Raw genomic sequence first — 23,732 nt, forward strand, 5'->3', positions numbered from 1 at the left:
TGATTTTTTTTTTATAATTTTGAATTAGCTTTTTTTTTACATTTTCTGTTTTTATTCAGTGTTGTTTTTGACAACCATCTTAGATTTAGTCTTAGTCTTAGTCTTTTGGACTAAAATGCTTCTTAGTTTTAGTCAAATTTTAGTCACTTCTATATGTGATAGTTTTAGTCCAATTTTAGTCGACGAAAAGTCAAAAAGGTTTTAGTCTAGTTTTAGTCAAAAAAAGGGAAAAAGGTAGTCTTTTAACAAATTAATGTAGGTCAGTAAGTATTTTGCTGTTGGGTAGTGTCACTTATAAGTTCTGAAAATAGCAGATCTATAGTTCAACACAATGTGAGCCTCCGGATCGACAATTTTCACCAATAATTACAATAATGAAGGAATGTTTTAGAACATAAAAGACAAACAAGGATGGAATGCTAAAACGGCTTGCCATACTAGTATAGCAAAGAGTATTTAATGCTAAAACGGCTTGCCATAGCGTCAGATACTTTTTAAGTTTTAATTGGCATGCACAATAAGCGGAAATGTCATGCATTTTAAACGTCTGACGGACCACCCACTAACATTTTCGTCTATTCTCGTCTCGTCAACGAAAACTCACACATGTCTCGTCATGTTTTAGTCATCAACGAGCCATTTTGATCTCGTCGTCGTCTCGTTATCGTCATGAAAAAAAGTGGCGTCAACGAAATGATTTCGTCATCGTCATCGTTGACGATTATTTTCATTTAAATTATTTTATTTTTTAATTTTTAGCAATTTTATTTCAGTTATAGTTATTTTAGTGCATTAATTTGAATTTTGTAGTTAAATAATAGTCAAATAATAGTAATAATAATAGTAATATTAAGATTTTTTAATCAAAACTTTTAGAATATTGAAGCTTTAAGTCAGTGTTATTTTTAGGGATGCACCGAATCCAGATTTTTGGGGTTCGGCCGAATACCGAATCCACTGTTTAAGATTCGGCCGAATCCGAAACCGAATACCGAATCCTACTCGCATCCTTAATTACTGTACACGTTTTTAGCTGTGACTGTCCAGCTGCCGTACCTGAAGTTGCTGCATTTTGGCTGCTGTCTGTAGATTCCTTCATGCAAAACTCGTATTCTTTTGGATGTTTTAGGGGCTGTTCACATGTAGCGTCTTTTGCGCGCTCAAATTTGTTATTTTAAATGTAGATGCGCGGCTTGCGCGCGCATAATGGAAGCGACGCGGTCGCGACGCGCACGCGATGCGAAGCGCTCGTTTTTTCCAGGCGCGTCCGCGCCGCATCGAGATAAAAACATCTCAACTTTTCAGAATGCAGCAAGCGCTCCGCAGCTTGGAGCTAGAGCGCAGCGGATGGTTGCTTAGAAACGGCAGACGCTTCCGGAGCGCAAGCGCCCGAGCGCTTTGTTGACAAGGAAGAAAGCAGCGCGCCTAGCGTTTTCCACGCGTTTTTAGGCGCGACATGTGAACGGCCCCTTAGACGCAAATGTTTAACATCGGCGATATGTTGTGTACTGCTTAGGGTCCTTGCCACCACGAGACAAATTGGCATTGCAAATTGAACATAAAGCTCGACTTGAATCGCCTTCTTTTGGTTGAAAGTACTGCCAAACAAAACTTTTTTTGCTTACGAGTTCCATTTTCAGATTCTTACAGCCTACTACATTCGAACGGGTCCTATGTAGCCTAAACACCTTCACGTAATCAACGGCCGTGTGACGTCGTAGTGCAAGTCTAGGGTTCGGTTTCGGTGGAAAATAAATCTAAGGTTCGGCCGAAACCGAACCCCGTCAAAAAGCCCAGGATTCGGCCGAATCCGAATCCGAATCCTGGATTCGGTGCATCCCTAGTTATTTTAGTAAATTATTCATACCCTTCTCAGTAATCAATAAAAAAGCCTTTGGCTATTTGGCTATTACAGCAATCAAACGCTTCCTATAATTGCTGAGCAGCTTTTTGCATGTCTCCACTGGTATGTTTGCCCATTCATCTTTAGTGATGAGCTCCAACTCTTTCAGGTTGGAGGGTCTCCTTGCCATCACCCTGATCTTTAGCTCCTCCACAGATTCTCAATTGGATTTAAGTCAGGACTCTGGCTGGGCCACTGCAAAACGTTAATATTTTGTCTGCTAACCATTTCTTCACCACTTTTGCTGTGTGTTTTGGGTCGTTGTCGTGCTGAAATGTCCACTGGTGCCCAAGGCCAAGTTTCTCTGCAGACTGCCTGATGTTGTTGTTGAGAATTTTGATGTATTGCTCCTTTGTCATGGTGCTGTTTACTGTGATTAGGTTCCCTGGTCCACCGGCTGAAAAACACCCCCAAAACATTAGGTTCCCAGCACCATGTTTGACAGTGGGGATGGTGTTCTTAGGGTTGAAGGCTTCTCTTTTTTTACGCCAAATGAAGGCTACATCATTGTGGCCAAACAATTACATTTTTGTTTCACCTGACCATAAAACAGAAGACCAGAAGTCTTCTTCTTTGTCCAGATGAGCATGGGCTTTTGTGTGCCTTATCTGGAGAAGTGGTGTCCTCCTTGGTCTGCGTCTGTGTAACCCAGTGGTGTGCAGAGTCTGTTAGACTGTCTGCCTTGAGATGTTGCCACCAGCAGAGCCCAGATTCATCAGGATGGCCTTGGTGGTGATCCTTGGATTCTTTTTTACCTCTCTCTCTATCCTCCTGGCCAGCACAGGTGTCACTTTTGGCTTCTGACCACGTCCTCTGAGATTTTTCACAGTGCGGAACGTCTTGTATTTTTTAATAATACTTTGCACTTTAGCCACTGGAACTTCAAACCATTTAGATATGGTCTTATAGCCCTTTCCTGACTTGTAAGCAGCCACAATGCGCAGCCGCAGGTCCTCAGTGAGCACCTTTGTCTTAGCCATGACTGTCCACAAACCAACAGCAGAGAGCTTCTGTTTTTCACCTGTTGAGTTGATTAAAACAGCTGTTCCCAATGAATCAGGGTCATTAGGATGCTTTAGAACAGCTTGGACTATTTGGAATGGTATAGAACTTTGGATTTTCCCATAGACTGTGACAGTTTGCAAAGGGTATGAACAATTTTGGACATACCACTTTTTGTTCAAATGTAAATAAAAGCTGGAAATATTTTTTTCCACAATGATGCCTCTTGTACACTGTCTTATTTTTTATTTTTTCAGTTAAAGTTTATTTTATTTCAAGTAATGAATGCTTTTATTAACTATAATTGCCAAGGTTTAAGTATTATTATTTTCACATTACAATAGTAATATAATATAATATAATATATACACTTAATTTTTGGACATCTGTGAGTTTCACATTATTACCTTGTGAAGAGAATATCAGCCTCATATTTCAGATTATGATATATGTCATTGATGTTGTCCTCCAGAGACATTTCTTCACCTTCACTGCATTGAAACAATTAATATATTAATAACAATTTCATCAACATTAATTTTATTCATCAATAAAAAAAAAAAATCCTCAGATATATCGTCAGAACTCAGTTCAAAGGTCACGACCTCACCTGGAGACTCTCAAGGTGATCTGGACATAGTTCAAGAAGACAGATCTGCTGAACTCAAACTCCAGTCGAAAATACACCTGGATGAATGAGACAAAACGTGAACGAATGACAACAGAGAAGCCAAACGAAACACAAAACACGACTTAAGGACATAGTGTTCTTCTATTCTAGTTGTTTATGGTTTCTGCATTTCTCATTGCCGTCTAATTGGCGGTACTGTGATTAATGCTATTGCTTCAGACCAGATTTGAACAGAAGGTACCCTAGAGACACGACTGGAATCCAAGCAGTCAAAGGAAAGAGTCTGGGGGCGACGCCAGCCCAGCGAGAGCACAGGAAACCACACAGAAACACCAAATAGACACAGAATGTACCTGTAAAGTCTTTGAGGAACAATCCCACTGAGAGACAGATTGATCAAATATGCATGGCATGTAAAAATATGTGAAAAATGAGCAGAGAAATGACAGTCCCGTTCAGACAGGGATAAACAATTATGCATATGAAGGGAATTTGGAGATTTTACGTGGTGAATTTTCCATTCTGTGGCTTCTGTCGATGTCAGGAGGATTATAGACATGTTTTTAACAACCTCAGGCTTCTGTTTTGTGGTCGATTGACTCCAGTGTGCTCTCAAATTGTTTTTCGACATTTGTTTTTTCAAGCAATCAAGCGGCACCGTTATTTTAACCGCATCTTCACTGAGAAAAAAGGACATGCATTATGTTTTTAGGCATTTATCTTGTAAATGTCATGCCTAATGCATATGGTTATTGAGTATCGTGGTATATTGCCATCTGATACCATTATTAAACCATGCACCTACCACTTGAAGACTACACTCTTAAAAATAAAGGTGCTTCATGATGCCATAGACTCAGAGGAACCTTTTTTGTCTAAATGGTTGCATAAAGAACCTTTAATATTTGAAGAACCTTTCTGTTTTACAAAAGGTTCTTTTGTGGCAAAAGAAGGTTTTTCACATTATGAAAAGGTAGGAAAAAGATGGTTCTTTAAAGAACTTTTGACTGAATGGTTCTTTATGGAACCAAAAATGGTTCTTCTATGGTATCGCTGTGAAGAACCTACAGGTTTAAGGCATCTCACCTGAGCGAATGACTTCATGAACGGCGCACTGACGTTGCAGGTTCGGTAGAGACTCGTATCGTCGGAGCTCAGACACTCGATTGCAATATCTGAGGGTGCCTGAAAAACAAAATTTTAAATTAATATATATTTTTTAAATGTTGTAATTATTTTTATCAAATCAAAAATTTTACTTGATCAATTATTTTAGGACAAAATCAAAAATTTCCATACAGTTATATTAACTTCCATGACTTTTCCAGGCAGTTGTTAAGGAAACACATTAAAATATAGCTGCAAGCAGCGATTGCCGGGGTTCAAGCACTTAAGGTATTTAAGCATATAAGGAAAAAGACATTACATATTATTTAGCAAGGCCGTACCCATCTAAATCAATGATTTAAAAAAGCATTTTTGGCAAATCTTGGTCATTTACCATAAAAATTGTGTTTTTGAGACCTTTTTAACTGTTATAGTATTATAGCGTTATATCTCCTTAAAACTTTGCATGCTTCTTTAGAATCACCCATCGCATGTGCTCACCAGGTTTCATGAGGTTTTGAGATTTCCTTTAGGTTTTATAGGATTTTGGGTAAATTTGGTCAGGTCCTTTTTTTAAACGACCCAGTTATAGCTTCCCAAAGGGTAAATTTTTGATAAATATTGACATAGTCCAGAGAATTGCACGGCATTGTTTTTTTCCAGAATGAGCAAAAAACCTAGGACTAGTTTGCAAATGTAGGTTTCTGACATCTTCTCAATCATTTAACAAACGATTTGATTGACAGCAGTGGTTCTAGAGGCAAAGTTGTCCGGAATGAGGAGTTCTGTCATACGATACAAATATTGCATAAAAAAAAACGTGTGATGTACAATCGTTTACGCCCTTGAAAAATGTGTTATCATTCCATTCAGGAGTTATAGGTATTTTACTAAAAGTAACCTTGCCCCTTTCAAACGTTTTTCTGACCCTTTGCGAAAGTTAAACTTTTTTTTGATAATTATTGATATTCACTCTCCAGAGAATCTTTCTGCACTGGCTTGATTCCGATTGAGCGCAAAAACCTAGGACTAGTTCGAAAAAGTACGTTTTTAAAAATCTTCTCAATTATTTAACAAATGATTTGATTGACAGCAGTGGTTTTGGAGGCAGAGTTGTCTGGAATGAGAAGTTCTATCGTATGATACAATACGAATATCGTGCAGCATACAATTGTAAACGCACTTGAAAAATGTGATATCGCCACCCCCCACAGGTCGATTTCTTTCAAATTTCTGTCAGACCTATGGGGCAGTGAGTCGAACAGGCCCACCAAGTTTCGTTATGATCAGCCTCAATTAACCTTGTCTAACAGGTGCTCGAACTTCGTTGGCCAATGGTGTTTTTTGAGATATACAAATGTCCTTATAGACACTTGTGGCACTTTGGATCAAAACCGTGCACACCAATTTTCATGTTGAAAGGATCAATTATGGCCATTTTTATGTTTTTTTCCCCCTCTAATAGCACCACCAAGTATCTAAGCTCTGCAAACTCAGATTGAGCTCTTACATATGTATTCTGACTTAGTTGAGGGTCATTCCATTAGGAGTTATAGGCATTTTACTAAAAGTGGCCTTGCCCCTTTCAAACGTTTTGGTGTCCCTTTGTAAAAGTGAGTTGAAAGTTCAACTTTTTTTGATAATTATTGATATTCACTCTCCAGAGAATCTTTCTGCACTGGTTTGGTTCTGATCGGGCGAAAAAAACTAAAACTAGTTCGCAAAAGTATGTTTTTAAAAATTTTCTCAATTATTTAACAAATGATTTGATTGACAGCAGTGGTTCTAGAGGCAAAGTTGTCCGGCATGAGAAGTTCTATCATATGATATGATACGAATATTGTGCAGCCTACAATTGTATACTCACTTGAAAAATGGAACACGCTACGCGCTTGAACCCCTAAATGGATCTAATTATTAGATTTTAGCTGTTTTAGCTTATTTTGTATTATATTAAATCATTTTAAGTCTTGGTTGAGCCATTTTATTTCTTCTAAAGCTGTTTGTGTGGCATGTATGTGCTGCTTAGCCACTTATCAGGTTCCACTGAGATTACGAAGCTGCCTATGAAGTCACTGAGGAAGTTCACCAGGCCTTGGATGAGTCATGGTTTTCCTTTCACTCTTGGCCTCTTTATCAGCAACCCCTTCCATCTCATGTTTGAATTCCTCCTTTAATGCTCCCTCATAAATACAGGTAAAGCCCGAGTTGACACTCAGGTCAGGGTGTTTTTTCCTGAAAACAAACCTTCACCACCAGACTGGAGAACTGGAGGTTTGGAGAATGCGTGATGTGCAGGATCGTGCCGTATGCGTTCTCTCCTCGGTTCTCCAAACGCGCCTCCACCAGAACTTTCCTCCGGCTGGCCTCCACTAAACGCTCCCCGCTCGTCCTCATCCTCTGATGGACACACGGCGGCCACGAGGAGCGCTCGCGACGCCCACAGAACTGCCTGAAATACAGAAACATAACTTTTTTTTAAATATACTATTTAAACATAAACATAACTATTTAAAACCTTTTTAAGACCAAGTAAAGAAGATGTTCGAAATAAATTGAAGGGAACACAATATGTTAATATGTTCTCAAAATGTAAATGCATAGAGAAAAGACCACCAGCAACAATTCAATCAAGATAAAAAAGTTTGTCGAGACAAACTTTAAGTTTGAAAAAAGTCTTAAAAAGTTTTATTGTTTTCAGTCTGAAATAGTTTAAAGTTTACAGTTTGGATGTTTTGAAGGCAATACAATCTACCAAAGATAGATGTTACTAATATGATAAGCAAAGTTCCTAGCATGTTGCTTGCATGATTTTAATATGATTAGCAAGTTACTAGCATGATTCTAGCATGATTAGCAAGGTACTAGCATGTTACTAGCATGTTTCTGACATGATTAAAGTATTACTAGCATGTTTCTGACATGACTAGCAAGTTACCATCATGATTCTAGTATGATTAGCAAGGTACTAGCATGTTTCTGACATGATTAGCATGTTGCCAGCATGATAGTAGTATGATTAGCAAGTTACTAGCATGATTCTAGCATGATTAGCAAGGTACTAACATGTTTCTGACATGATTAGCAAGTTACTAGCATGTTTATTATGCATGCATGATTAGCAAAGTGCTAACATGGTTCTAGCATGACTCACATTTTGCTAACATGATTCTAGTATGATTAGTAAGGCACTAGCATGATTCTAGCTTGATTAGCAAGTTAGTATCATGATTCTAATATGTTTAGCAAGGTACTAGCATGATTCTAGTATGATTAGCAAGTTACTAGCATGATTCTAGCATGATTAGCAAGGTACTAACATGTTTCTGACATGATTAGCAAGTTACTAGCATGTTTATTATGCATGCATGATTAGCAAAGTGCTAACATGGTTCTAGCATGACTCACATTTTGCTAACATGATTCTAGTATGATTAGTAAGGCACTAGCATGATTCTAGCTTGATTAGCAAGTTAGTATCATGATTCTAGTATGTTTAGCAAGGTACTAGCATGATTCTAGCATGTTTCTGGCATGCTTAGCATGTTACTGGCATGTTTCTAGCACGTTTAATATGTTTCTAATATGATACTACCATGATTAACATCTTACTAGCATGGTTCTAGTATGATTAGCAAGTTACCATCATGATTCTAGTATGTTTAACAAGGTACTAGCATGATTCTAGCATGTTACTGGCATGTTTCTAGCACGTTTAATATGTTTCTAATATGATACTACCATGATTAACATCTTACTATCATGATTCTAGCATGATTAGCAAGGTACTAGCATGTTTCTGACATGATTAGCACGTTACTACCATGACTTTAGCATGATTAACAAGGTGTTAGCATGATTAGCATGTTACTAGCATGTCTGTAGCATGATTAGCATGTTAATAGCATGTTGTTAGCATGGTTAGCATATTACTAACATGATTTAAATAGATTATAAATATAAAATGAGTTTGAATGATTGTAAAAGGATTAGAAATAATACGTAAGTTTCATTTAGTCTCAAGGGATTCTGGGAGTTTAAATTTGAATTTTGACAGTTGGAGTTTGAACGGTGTTGGCTCTTTTTAACATTCTGCCAATGTAAGTCTATGAGATTTTTGGTGGTTTTGATAGTCTGGTTTACAAAAACCATAAACCGGATAAATCCGAAAAGATATAGCAACCCGAGTCAGACCAGTGTGAAGTTTAGTGGTTCTAGCTTGTGTTTCAGTGTGCGAGGAAAAACAAAAGTGTGCGTTTGAGGACAAACCTGCGATCTAATAGGTCAGAGCTGCTCTGCAGGATGAGGTTGGGAATGCACTGATCGTCATTATCACAACCGTTCCAGAACGGAAGCTGGAGAGAAAAACATGTCATTTGGATGGATGCGAGACCAAAGTGTTGTCAATCTATGTTTATGTCTGTGTGTCTGACCTCTGACTGCAGGCTGGTGGGCCACCCGTCATCCAGAACCGGCCCTTCATCTGTGTTCTGCAGGCCGACGTCAACAGTGAAGATCAGGGGTCTTGTGTAGTCTGTCACTTCCTGTGTGAATATATATTATCTATCTGAATATATATTAACATGTAATTTATTCCTGTGATCAAAGCTGAATTTTCAGCATCATTACTCCAGTCACCTTAAAATTTTAAGTTCAGTCAGCTCAAATAAGTTTAGTCTACTTGAAATGTTTAGTTGTACTAAGAGACAACTTAGATATCTGAGTTGACTTAACCTAAAATTTGTTTTGATAAACTTAAAAGCTGGGTAAGTTACCTGGCTGTCTTTAAATTTTATGTTGAATCAACTCAAATATCTAAGTTGTCACTTAGTACATATTAACATTTTAAGTTGAATACACTTTTTTGAGTTGACTGAACTTAAAATTATAAGGCAGCCAGGTAACAAATTATTTTAAGTTGATTCAACAAAGTGTATTTATTTGACACTGATACATTTGGAAACCGTGATACATTTGGTTTCCAAGACTCTTTGATAATTAGAAAGTTAAAAAGAACAGCATTTATTTGAAATATTAATCTTTTGTAACATTATAAATGTCTTTACTGTCACTTCTAATCAATTTAATGCATCCTTGCTGAATGATATGAGTATAAATGTCTTGCAAAAAAACCTTTTAGACATCAATGTAGCTTCTAGATTCATAAAAAGGAGCTGAAATGGATAAAAGTGACTGCACTATGAATAAGTGGTTCACAAGTGGCTCACAATGTTAAGTTTTACTTTGAGACAACTTAGATATTTGAGTTGACTTAACAGAAAATTTGGTTTGTTAAACTTGAAAGCTGGGTAAGTTATCTGGCTGGCTTAACATTTTATGTTGAATCAACTCAAAGAGCTTTTAAGTTGACTAAACTTTTTTGAGTTGACTGAACTTAAAATTAGAAATTGTTTTAAGTTGAATCAAGAAATAGTTTTTTACAGTGTATTTATTTGACACCGATACATTTGGAAACTGTGATACATTTGGTTTTCAAGATGCTTTGATAATTAGAAAGTTAAACAGCATTTATTTAAAATATTAATCTTTTGTGACATTTTGAATGTCTTTACTGTCACTTCTAATCAATTGAATGCATCCTCGCTGAAAAAAGTATTAATTTCTTACAAAAAAACTAACTTTTGAAAGAAGTCTCTTCTGCACACCAAGGCTGTAATTATTTGATTGAAAATATTGTAAAAACAGTAATAATTGTGAAATATTATTACAATTTCAAACAACTGTTTTCTAATCGAATATGTATTTACAGTTTTCAGTGTACTGTGATTCTTCAGAAATCATTCTAACATGCTGATCTGCTGCTTAAGAAACATTTTTTATTATTATTATCACTATTAAACACCATAAAAATTTAAAGTTAAGTCAGCTCAAATAAGTTTAGTCAACTTAAAATGTTAAGTTGTACTAAGAGACAACTTAGATATTTGAGTTAACTTGGAAATTTGGTTTGTTAAACTTAAAAGCTGAGTAAGTTACCTGGCTGCCTTAAAAATTTTATATTGAATCAACTCTTGTACAACACTTAGTACAACTTAACATTTTAAGTTGACTAAACTTTTTTGAGTTGACTGAACTTAAAATTAGAAATTTGGTTGAATCAACAAATAGTTTTTTTTACAGTGTATTTATTTGACACTAATACATTTGGAAACTGATACAGTTGGATTTCAATATTCTCTGATGAATCGGATAAAAGGGACTGCAGTATGAATAAGTGGTTCAAAAGAACAGCATTTATTTGAAATAGAAATATTTTGTAACATCATAAATGTCTATACTGTCACTTCTAATCAATTTAATGCATCCTTGCTGAATAAAAGTATTAATTTCTTGCAAAAAAAATATGTAATATGAATATGTGCAGAAAGTGGCTCACATGAACGTGGAAATACACTTTCTGGCAGTAATCTGAGTTTGGTCGAAAGGTGACGTCTCTTGGCTGTGGGTCTTCGGTGCTGTCTAACACGGCTCTGGGGAAATAACCGTTCTCCTCAAAACCAAAGCTGTACCTCAGCGCTGAACAAAAATACAACATATTAATGTCAACAACAGCAACATCTCTGTTTATTCTCCCATTTTTTAATATATGGTTTTTTACAGGAGCAAATACAGTTCAAAATGCACCTTACACACTTAAAAATAAGGCTTTCCAAAGGGGGTTTTCACAGCAATGCCCAAGAAGAACCATTTTTGGTTCCCCAAAGAACCTTTGCCTTTTTCCAGAAAAAAGAACCTTGTATGGTTCCATGGATTTAAAGGGTCTTGATTGAACCATTATGCTAATAAAGAATCTTTATTTTTAAGAGTGTACAGTAAAACACAAACCAACCAGGCAATTTTCAGTATCTTCTGATTTAATATGATGCTTTGTGTGAGGAACAAACAAACAATCACGTCCATAAGCTTTTTATGAAATTTGGATTAACTCATTAATCTGTTGCTTTGACATTGGTAGGGATAAAACAGAAAAAGCTTATGAATGTAATTATATAATTAAAGTCAGACGCTGAAGTTAGTAGCTGTTTTTGTCACTCTTCCAAGGAAGATGTCATTCACTTGTTTTGGCAATGTACCCATGCAGACATTTAGGTCAGATTTGTTTCATCCAATCTCATTTATGTCAAGTGCAGGTTTTTTCTGTTTTAAAGATGTTTTCTTTGGATTGTTTCGTTACTCAAGAGAATATAGGAAAAATATAACTTTCCTGCTGTTTCCTGCTAGCTAAATTCCACATACATAAACAAAAATCTGGTTCTAATATCTCTTTTCTGTATTCAAAGTCAAACTAAACAATTATGGAAACTATCCGAAGCATCTTCTTTAATCCTAAAGAAGTCCAAACTTCATCTCCATATACATCCTTTAAATGTATTACTTTTTTATTAACCTGGCAACACCTCACTTATAAAATTGAACCATGGTTTTACTACAAAAAAAGTTATTATAGTTAATGAAGGATAACCACAAATGAATACAAAATATTAAAATAATTTTTAAAAAGAATAAAAGAAATTATGAAATCAGAAAATATATTCAAATGATTCTGATTCAAATGATTCACGATTTGCGCTTTGAAGTCCTGATCTGAATCAAAAGATGTGTGCACTCGCTCCAAAGATCCGATCTAAATCAAATGATCCATGATCTGCATTCTGAGGATTCAATCTATATTATGATTCACAAACCATCATTCCAGTTCGGGACTTCGGAGCACATATCATGAATCTTCCAATTCGCAAAATGAACCTGTTCCAAAGTTCCGATCTGAACAAAAAGATTTGCAAACCCACTTCCGAACTAAATCAAATGATTCACGATTTGTGGCCCGAGTCCGAGGTCCCCATCTGAATTAAAATGATTCACGATACACTCTCTGAAGTTGCGATCTGAATCAAATAATTTGCATATCCGCTCCGAAGATACGTATATGATTCGCAAATTGCGGTCCGAGGTTCTGATCTGAATTCAAATATTTGCAAACCTGCTTCCAATCGAAATCAAATGATTCGCGATTTGCGATCCGAGTCTGAGATCCCCGTCTGAATCAAATGATTTGATACTTGCTTTGAAGTCCCGAACTGAATCAAAAGATTCACATATCCACTCCGAAGATCTGATCTAAATCAAATGATTCGCAATCCATATAATGATTCGGGAACCATCATTGCAGATCAGGAAAAAAAGTTCCGATCTGAATTAAAAGATTTGCAAACCCGCTTCCGAACTAAATGAAGCATGATACATGCTTTTAAGTCCCGATCTGAATCAAAAGATTTGTGCACCCGCTCCACAGATCCAATCTAAATCAAATGATTTGCGATCCGCGTTATGAAGTTCCAATCTATATAATGATTCGCGAACCATCATTTCATCTTTCAATTCACAAAATAATGTGTGAAGTTCCGAAGTTCCGATCTGAATTAAAAGATTTGCAAACCCGCTTCCGAGGTCCCCATCTGAATCAAATGATTCAAGATATGCTCTCTTCTCTAAAGTCCCAATCTGAATCAAAAGATTTGCGATTTGTGGTCCGAGGTTCTGATCTGAATTAAAAGATTCACCAACCCGCTTCCGGTTTAAATCAAATGATTCACGATTTGCAGCCGAGGTCCCCATCTAAATCAAAAGAGTACCCGCTGCAAAGATCCAATCTAAATTAAATGGTTCGCGCTCTGCATTCTGATCCAAATCGAAATAATGATTCTCGAATCATAATTTCAGATCGGGACTTCGGCACGTTTCATGAATCTTTCGATTCGCAAAATGATTTGCGAACCAGTTCCGATGTTCCGATCTGAATTAAAAGATTCGTAAACACGCTTCCGATCCAAAACAAATAATTCACGATTTGCTGTCCGAGGTCCCCATCTGAATCAAATGATTCAAGATATGCTCTCTGAAGTCCCGATCTGAATCAAAAGATTTGCATACCTGCTCCGAAGATTTAATCTAAATTAAATGATTTGTGTACCCACACCAAAGATCCAATCTAAATCAAATGATTCGCAAATCATCGTTTCACATCGGAACTTTTGAGCACGTATAGTTCCCATCTGAATCAAATGATTCGTGATCCGGCTGGAGTGCTTTGAAATCATGAATCTTTTTGCAATGCAGATACTGAAGGAGTTTCAAAAATCTCAGTTTCAGTTTTCACTACATGCTTTTTTTTTTTAATCATTACAAACGATGTTGAAATTCGTAAATAAACATTTTTTTAATATTTTATTTTGCTAGTGAATTGCTTGAACTGAATGGTCAAAGTCCCAAGTTTGAATGTGAATCAATCGCTGTGGTTCCAGTGTAAATGACTTACTCAGTTGAATCAGTTTGTCTGTTCCTCCGCTTTTTGCGCATTCAACCAAGTTTATACGACGCTGTCAGTACTACTACTGGCTTAGCTCAGTTTTATTAATTGAAATGAGCAAACAAAGTATGATGTTCACAAATAAAACATCCACATTTCCATCCCCAAGATAACTGTTTTCCACGTCGAAGACATGAAACACAAATGTGACCCTGGACCACAAAACCAGTCTTAAGTCGCTGGGGTATATTTGTAGCAATAGCCAAAAATACATAGTATGGGTCAAAATTATTGATTTTTCTTTTATGCCAAAAATCATTAGGAAATTAAGTAAAGTTCATGTTCCATGAAGATTTTTTGTAAAATTCCTACTATAAATATATCAAAATGTAATTTTTGATTACTAATATGTGACCCTGGACCACAAAACCAGTCTTAAGTCGCTGGGGTATATTTGTAGCAATAGCCAAAAATACATAGTATGGGTCAAAATTATTGATTTTTCTTTTATGTCAAAAATCATTAGGAAATTAAGTAAAGATCATGTTACATTAAGACTTTTTGTAAAATTCCTACTGTAAACCTATCAAAATGTAATTTTTGATTAGTAATATGCATTGCTAAGAACTTAATTTGGACAACTTTAAAGGTGATTTTCTCAGTATTTAGATTTTTTTGCACCCTCAGATTCCAGATTTTCAAATAGTTGTATCTCGGCCAAATATTGTCCTATCCTAACAAACCATACATCAATAGAAAGCTTATTTATTGAGCTTTCATATGATGTATACATCTCAGTTTTGTAAAATTTAACCTTATGACTGGTTTTGTGGTCCAGGGTCACAAATCTACAAAAATGTTCAGGTGAGCTAACACCTATTCAATTTAAAAGTCACTGAATAAATATTGGGACATGTCTCGAGCTTTCCTACTAAATTCTATGCCCTTGAGAACAAATTTAAAGGATTAGTTCACTTTCATAACAACAATGTACAGATAATGTACTCACACCCTTGTCATCCAAGATGTTCATGTCTTTCTTTCCTCAGTCGTAAAGAAATTGTGTTCTTTTGGAGAAAAATTTCAGGATTTCTCTCTTTATAATGGATATGGATGGCGCCCCGAGGTTTGAACTTCCGAAATGCAGTTTAAATGCAGCTTCAAAATGCTCTAAATGATCCCAGTCGAGGAGGAAGGGTCTTATCTAGCGAAACGATCGGTAATTTTCGAAACAAATTGACAATTTATATACTTTTTAACCTCAAATGCTCGTCTTGTCTCGTCTCTGCACAATGAATGTGTAGTCAGTAGAATCCGGGTCAATGCAGTTAGGGGATGTCTAAAAACTCCCATCTCGTTTGTGTCTTCAATGTCAAAATCGTCTTATAATGCTGTTTTTACCTTTTTTTTTTGTAAAGGGAGTTTGAGTTTTTTTGTATGTTCACTTTGTAAACATTATGTTGGTACTTTTGCAGCGATCTAAGGCGATTTTGAAGTTAGGGAAGAAAACGAGATGGGAGTTTTTAGACGTACCCTAACTGTATTTACCCCAATCACACAGACTGCGCATGCGCTGCGCAAAGACGAGACAAGATGAGCATTTGAGGTTAAAAAGTATATAAATTGTCAATTTGTTTAGAAAATAACCGATCGTTTCACTAGATAAGACCCTTCCTCCTCGACTGGGATCGTTTAGAGCCTTTTGAAGCTGCATTTAAACTGCATTTCGGAAGTTCAAACCTCGGGGCTCCATCCATATCCATTATAAAGAGAGAAATCCTGAAATGTTTTCCTCAAAAAAAAAAAAAAACATAATTTCTTTACGACTGAGGAAAGAAAGACATGAACATCTTGGATGACAAGGGGGTGAGTACATTATCTGTGCATTGTTGTTATGAAAGTGAACCAATCCTTTAAGCCATTTTAAAACTATAAGAGGGTTTTTTGTATTCTATTTGGATATTTTCAAAATCAGAACAACTAAAAATATGGCCAGCGTTTGATAAGAGGGGAATATTATCTGTCTGTGACTTTCAGACATGTTTATGTTCTGTCCTGATCTTATAAGTTCCAGATGTGAAATGTATGGGATGCCCGACGCAGTTTTACGATGGGTTTCTCTCGCTCTAAATGTTGGGATTAAAGTGTTTTCTCTTTGGCCGGAGGCTTTATGCATTAGGAAAAACTGGGAGTGACCTTTTGAGCGAACATCTGAAAGATATTACTCCCAGGCACAGGGTCCTGGAAAATTCAACAAATGTGCATTTATCATTCAGTCATCTGACTGATCGGTCATTTTTAAGTTGGGTTACATACCGACTGTTTTTGGATCCGTCATGGGTGTCCGCGCCGTCACGTTCAGGCAAACCGTGGCCAACATACACGACACCTCTCGACCTCCTCGACTGCAGTCTTTATTAAAAACGTTGATTTTTGAAGGCTCAAAATGAACGCTGATCCCCACACGGACGACACTGCGAGACCTGTTTGAGAACACATTAAGATATAAAATTAAGACTCTGACTGAGATTTTCATTATAACTTGATAAAAAAGTTCAAGACAAGTGAAGACAAACTTTAAGTTGGCTTGAGAAAGCTGGACCATAAAGTTAAAAAGTTAAAAAGTTTTTAAGTTTTAATTAAGTTTGACGGTTTTCAGTCTGAAATAGTTTAAAAAGCTTACAGTTTTCTAGATAGATAGATATATAGATAGCAACTTATCAGCATGTTGCTACCATGATTACTAAGTTACTAGCATGTTGTTAGCATGGTCAGCAAATTACTAGCATGTCACTAGCATGATTAGCAAGTTACTAGCATGTTGTTAGCATGATTAGCAAATTACTAGCATGTCACTAGCATGATTAGCAAGTTACTAGCATGTTGTTAGCATGGTTAGCAAATTACTAGCATGTCACTAGCATGATTAGCAAGTTACTAGCATGTTGTTAGCATGATTAGCAAATTACTAGCATGTCACTAGCATGATTAGCAAGTTACTAGCATGTTGTTAGCATGATTAGCAAATTACTAGCATGTCACTAGCATGATTAGCAAGTTACTAGCATGTTGTTAGCACGTTTCTAGCATGATTAGCATGTCAATAGCATTTTGCTAGCATGATTTTATCATGATTATCATGGCATTGGCTTGTTGCTAGCATGTTTCTAGCAAGATTAGCATGTTACTAACATGATTTTATCACAATTAGCATGTTGCTAGCATATTTTTAGCATCATATTTTTTAGCATCACCATCTGCAAGTTACTAACATGTTGCTAGTATGATTAATGTTACGAGCATGTTGCAAGCATGATTTTATCATGATTATCATGTTACTAGCATGTTGTTAGCATGATTAGTAAATTACTGGCATGTTGCTAGCATGATTTTATCATGATTATCATGTTACTAGCATGTTGTTAGCATGATTAGTAAATTACTAGCATGTTGCTAGCATGATTTTATCATGATTATCATGTTACTAGCATGTTGTTAGCATGATTAGTAAATTACTAGCAATTTGATAACATGATTTTATCACGATTAGCATGTTACTGCCATATTGTTAGCATGATTAGTCAGTTACAAGCATGTTGGTAGCATGATTCTAACATGATTAGCTATTTATTAGCATGTTGTTAACATGATTAACAAGTTTCTAGCATTTTACTAGCATGATTTTATCACAATTAACATGTTATTAGCATGTTGCTAACATATTTTTTTTAACATCATTTGCAAGTTACTAACATGTTGCTAGCATTTTGTTACCATAATTATCATGTTATTAGCATGTTTCTAGCATGTTGTTAAGATGATTAGCAAATGACTATCATGTCACTAGCATGTTGTTAGCACGTTTCTAGCACGATTAGCATGTTACTAGCATGCTGCATGTTACTAGCATGTTGTAGCATTATTCTAGCGTGATTAGCATGTTAATCGCATTTTGCTAACATGATTTTATCAACATTAGCATGGTATTGGCTTATTGCTAGCATATTTCTAGCATGATTAGCATGTTACTAGCATGTTGCTAGCATGATTAGTAAGTTACTAGCATGTTGCTAGCAAGATTTTATCACGATTAACATGTTACTGCCATGTTGTTAGCATGATTAGTCAGTTACTCGCATGTTGCTAGCATGATTAACATGTTGGTAGCATGATTATAACATGATTAGTATGTTATTAACTAGTATGTTAGTATGATTCTAGTATTAGCTATTTATTAGCATGTTGTTAATGAGAAAACCATGTTAACAAAATGCTAGCAACATGCTAATCATGATAACAACATGCTAGTAACATGCTAATCATGCTAACAACATGCTAGTGACATGCTAATCATGCTAGTAACATGCTAGTAATTTGCTAATCATGCTAACAACATGCTAGTGACATGCTTATCATGCTAGTAACATGCTAATATTGCTAGTAACATGTTAGTAACATGCTAGTGACATGTTAATCATGCTAGTGACATGCTAGTAATTTGCCAAGCATGTAACAACATGCTAGTGACATGCTAATCATGCTAGTAACATGCTAATATTGCTAGTAACATGTTTTTAGGATGCTAATAATGCTAACAAAAAGCTAGCAGCATGCTAATCATGCTAACAACATGCTAGTAACATGCTAATCATCCTAGTAATATTCTAGTAACATGCTAATCATGCTAACAACATGCTAGCAACATGCTATTCATGTTAACAACATGCTAATAACATGCTAATCATGCTAGCAACATGTTAACAACTTACTAATCAAGCTAGCATCATGCTAGTTACATGCTAATCATGCTAGTGACATGCCATTCATGTTAACAACATGCTAGTAACTTACTAATCATGGTAGCAACATGTTAGTAACATGCATATCATCCTAGCAATATGCTAGTGACATGCTAATCATGCTAGCAACATGCTAACAACTTACTAATCATGCTAGCATCTTGCTAGTTACATGCTAATCATGCTAGTTACATGCCATTCATGTTAACAACATGCTAGTAACTTACTAATCATGGTAGCAACATGCTAGTAACATGCATATCATCCTAGCAATATGCTAGTGACATGTTAATCATGCTAGCAACATGCTAGCAACTTACTAACCATGCTAACATCATGCTAGTTACATGCTAATCATGCTAGTGACATGCCATTCATTTTAACAACATGCTAGTAACTTACTAATCATGGTAGCAACATGTTAACAACTTACTAATCATGCTAGGATCATGCTAGTTACATGCTAATCATGCTAGTTACATGCCATTCATGTTAACAACATGCTAGTAACTTACTAACCATGGTAGCAACATGCTAGTAACATGCATATCATCCTAGCAATATGCTAGTGACATGCTAATCATGCTAGCAACATGCTAGCAACTTACTAACCATGCTAGCATCATGCTAGTTACATGCTAATCATGCTAGTGACATGCCATTCATGTTAACAACATGCTAGTAACTTACTAATCATGGTAGCAACATGCATATCATCCTAGCAATATGCTAGTGACATGCTAATCATGCTAGCAACATGCTAGTGACTTACTAATCATGGTAGCAACATGCTAGTAACATGTTAATCATGCTAGAATCTATCAAACTTTAAGCTTTTAAAACTACTTCAAACTTCAAACAACTTCAGACTGAAAACTTTAAAACTTTTTAAACTTTCTGGTCCGGCTTTCTCAAACCAACTTAAGGTTTGTCTTGACAAACTTTTTAATCTAGTCTATTTTGAGTTTTTTACAGATTTAGTTTTAGTAAACTATAACAACCCTGCAAGACATCGCTCTGAAAATGAACACTATTCAGCCATTGCTTCATAAATATGACTTTCAACTTAATAACCTGGCCCTTATGTGAGGTGTAAACTCACCAAAGCAGAACCGCGGCCCCTAGAGACCCCACGGACAGATCTATGAGCTCATCTCCATTCACATCCATCATCCCATGAACACTGCGGCCGAAATAACGGAGACCTGGAGAGATGTCACCAGCGGCTATTCTCTGATATAGAATGGCAAGAATGAATACTTAACGAATAAGGCCACTTAATAATGTTTATGAAATATCAGTGACTCTCTTACCTGTTTGTATTTGGGTTGGATGTTGTTTTGTTGGCCGTAGAAGAGATAGATGGCTCCTTTATGATTGTCCTCCAGTGGTGCGCCCACAACCAGCTCACTGAAGCCGTCACCATTCAAGTCCGGAAGGGTGGACATAGCAGCGCCAAACCGGGAATCATGAGTCTTTTCTGATGGCCCAAGAGTCCCGTCTGGTATAAAAGAGCCCTGTGGAATAAATAAGAGAAACAGACAAGAAAATATTCATTTAAATAGCGGTGTTCAGTATGCTATAATGTTGCCATATGTGACCCTGGACCACAAAACCAATCATAAGGGTACATTTTTTAAACTGAGATTTACATCTCAATAAATACGTTTTCCATTGATGTATGGTTTGTTAGGATAGGACAATATTTGGCTGAGATACAACTATTTGAATATCTGGAATCTGAGGGTGCAAAATAAATCAAAATATTGAGAAAATCACATTTAAAGTTGTCCAAATGAAGTTCTTAGCAATGCATATTACTAACCAAAAATTAAGTTTTGAGATATTTATGGTATGACATTTACAAAATATCTTCATGGAACATGATCTTTACTTAATATGCTAATGATTTACTTAATCAATAATTTTGACTCATGCAGTGGATTTTTGGCTAGTTTTGTGGTCCAGGATCAAATATGGCCTCATAACGTAGCAAGTGGCATCCAAACCAGATCAGAAGTTTGAGGTTCATATTTCTGATAAAATAGTCAGTTGATAATCAGCATAATATAATATAATATAATATAATATAATATAATATAATATAATATAATATAATATAATATAATATAATATAATATAATATAATATAATACATCAAACACTAGCGAAATGGAATACAAGCCAGCAATTATAGTGTTCACAAACCAAGAATAAACAAAACATGCACATCTTTGAGCGATAGAAGTTATTGCTCTGACAGATTGAGTTCACTGGATTTGCAAAGGATTCATTGATTTAAACTCACTGCTAATTTAAAACTAGTCATTTCTGGGTCTTTTGAAATGACTCATTAAAAGAACAGACTCATAAGAGTCATTCATTTGTGAAACAGATTCCACTAGTCGCACTGTGGTCTGTTCAACCAGTTAATAAAGCATCATGTGTGAATCATTTAAATGACTCACTAAATGAACCGGCTCATAAGAGTCATTCATTTGGGAAACACAGTACACAATAGTCGACTTGTATGTTATTGAACCACTGTAGAGAATCGGTTCATAAGAATCATTTGCTGGTGAATCGTACTATGTTTGCTGCACTGTAGGGTTTTGATTCAGAAATAACCGGTTCAAAAGCCATTTTCTAATGAATCGTACTTTAGTCGAAACTGTATGTTCATTATTACATGCCGCTCTGGAGGACAACTCAATACACAATCTTTTTACCTCATCTTAGTAAAGCTGACCACTCAGGTAACAACAATATTGTGGATTCAGTGAATGATTCGTATTATGTATTGTTGGCTATTGCTACAAATATACCCATGCTGCAAAAGTTTTGTGGTCTAGGTTCACAAATATTCTTTGAGAAAGCATTATGGTGTTGTGTTTAGGATGTTGTCACCTGTAAGCTGATGGTGTAGATGTAAACTCGGCCTTTCTCCCAGCCTTTGTAGAAGTACATGGGAGCTCCGACCAGTAAAAGATCTGTCAATCCATCGCCATCCAGATCAATCGGTGCCAGCTCACTTCCATAATACGATCCGATCTACAATTGACCAAAACACACTTTGTTAGCATTTGACATCCACATACGCTTGGCCAAAGTGCATGTAATTTATATATATATAGACACTATACACTATCTATCAGTCAAAAGTTTTTAAACAGTAAGATTTTTCATATTTTTCAGCTCACCAAGTCTGTATTTATTTTATCCAAAGTACAGCAATAACAGTAAAATTTTGAAATATTTTTGCTATTTAAAATAACGGCTTTATATTTGAATATATTTAAAAATCTTATTTATTCCTGCTTAAAAGCAAAATTTTCAGCATCATTACTCCAGTCTTCAGTGTCACATGATCCTTCAGAAATCATTATAATATTCTGTTTGCTACTCAAGAAACATTTTTTAGAATAATATTCTGAAAAATATTTATTATATATTCTAAAAAAATATACATTGTATAATCTAAAAAAAATATGTTATATTCTAAAAAATATATATTTATATTTAATGAATAGAAAGATGCGAAGATCAGCATTTATCTGAAATAAAAAGCTTTTGTAACATTATACACTATATAATTTTTTTTAAAGAAAGAAATTATAGAAATTAATACTTTTGTTTAGCAAGGATGCTTTAAATTAATCAAAAGATGATGATACAGACGTTTATAATGTTACAAATGATTTCTATGTCAGATAAATTCTCTTTTTCTGAACTTTCTGTTCATCAAAAAAACCGGAGAAAATTCTACTCAGTTGTTTTCAACATAATGATAAGAATAAATATATTTGAGCAGCAAAGCAGCATATTAAAATGATTTCTGAAGGATCATGTGACTGGAGTAATTATGCAAAAAAAATAAGCTTTGAAATCACAGGAATAAATTACATTTGAAAACATATTCAAAAAGAAAACAGTTATTTTAAATTGTAAAATAATTTCAGAATTGTACAGTTTTTGCTGTACGTTGAATCAAATAAACGCAGGCTTGGTGATCAGAAGACATTAAAATCTTTTGACTGGTATTGTACTTAAATAGTTTATTTAATTAGTTAATTATAGTTTTATTGCACGTTCATAAATTTAATAAAAACATAAAGCAAAGCACACCTGATGCACATTCTTTAGCACTTTGTAGAAGTAGAGTTAAAGTATCTTGCTGTAATTTTTTGTAGAAAAGGTACTTGAAAGCACCATATGATATGTGACCCTGGACCACAAAACCAGTCTTAAGTCGCTGGGGTATATTTGTAGCAATAGCCAAAAATACATTGTATGGGTCAAAATGATCGATTTTTCTTTTATGCCAAAAATCATTAGGAAATTAAGTAAAGATCATGTTCCATGAAGATTTTTTGTAAAATTCCTACTGTAAACCTATCAAAATGTAATTTTTGATTAGTAATATGCATTGCTAAGAACTTAATTTGGACAACTTTAAAGGTGATTTTCTCAGTATTTTGATTTTTTGCACCCTCAGATTTCAGATTTTCAAATAGATGTATCTCGGCCAAATATTGCCCTATCCTAACAAACCATACATCAATAGAAAGCTTATTTATTGAGCTTTCATATGATGTATACATCTCAGTTTTGTAAAATTTAACCTTATGACTGGTTTTGTGGTCCAGGGTCACATATTTTATTTTTTTATGAAAAAAATACTATTATTTATTGTAATTAAACTGAAAATGTCATACTAACCAGACAAACACACTCTTAAAAATAAAGGTGCTTTAAAAGGTTCTTCACAGCAATGCCATAGAAGAACCATTTTTGGTTCCACAAAGAACCATTCAGGCAAAGGTTATTTAAAGAACCATCTTTTTTCTTATCTTTTTATGATCTGAAAAACCTTCTGTCGCTAAAAAAGAACCTTTTTGTGAGACAGAAAGGTTCTTCAGATGTTAAAGGTTCTTTATGGAACCATTTAAACAAAAATGTTCT

General features: G+C 35.3%; 1 protein-coding gene across 1 annotated transcript in view; it reads right to left on the minus strand.

The window, feature by feature from the left end:
* Positions 1-3,308: 3,308 nt before the first annotated feature.
* LOC141301651 (integrin alpha-11-like) overlaps positions 3,309-23,732 on the minus strand; it is a 68,888-nt gene continuing 48,464 nt past the window's right edge. The window contains exons 13-23 of the mRNA XM_073831847.1: positions 21,678-21,821; positions 20,084-20,287; positions 19,873-20,003; positions 16,288-16,454; positions 11,041-11,180; positions 9,077-9,187; positions 8,913-8,998; positions 6,891-7,095; positions 4,623-4,721; positions 3,516-3,592; positions 3,309-3,396 (exon numbers count right to left, since the gene is read on the minus strand). Of these exons, the coding sequence (XP_073687948.1) occupies positions 3,309-3,396; positions 3,516-3,592; positions 4,623-4,721; positions 6,891-7,095; positions 8,913-8,998; positions 9,077-9,187; positions 11,041-11,180; positions 16,288-16,454; positions 19,873-20,003; positions 20,084-20,287; positions 21,678-21,821 (1,452 nt within the window). The remainder of the gene's footprint in view (positions 3,397-3,515; positions 3,593-4,622; positions 4,722-6,890; positions 7,096-8,912; positions 8,999-9,076; positions 9,188-11,040; positions 11,181-16,287; positions 16,455-19,872; positions 20,004-20,083; positions 20,288-21,677; positions 21,822-23,732) is intronic.

The sequence above is a fragment of the Garra rufa genome, chromosome 25, assembly GCF_049309525.1.
Source record: "Garra rufa chromosome 25, GarRuf1.0, whole genome shotgun sequence".
Lineage (NCBI taxonomy): Eukaryota > Metazoa > Chordata > Actinopteri > Cypriniformes > Cyprinidae > Garra > Garra rufa.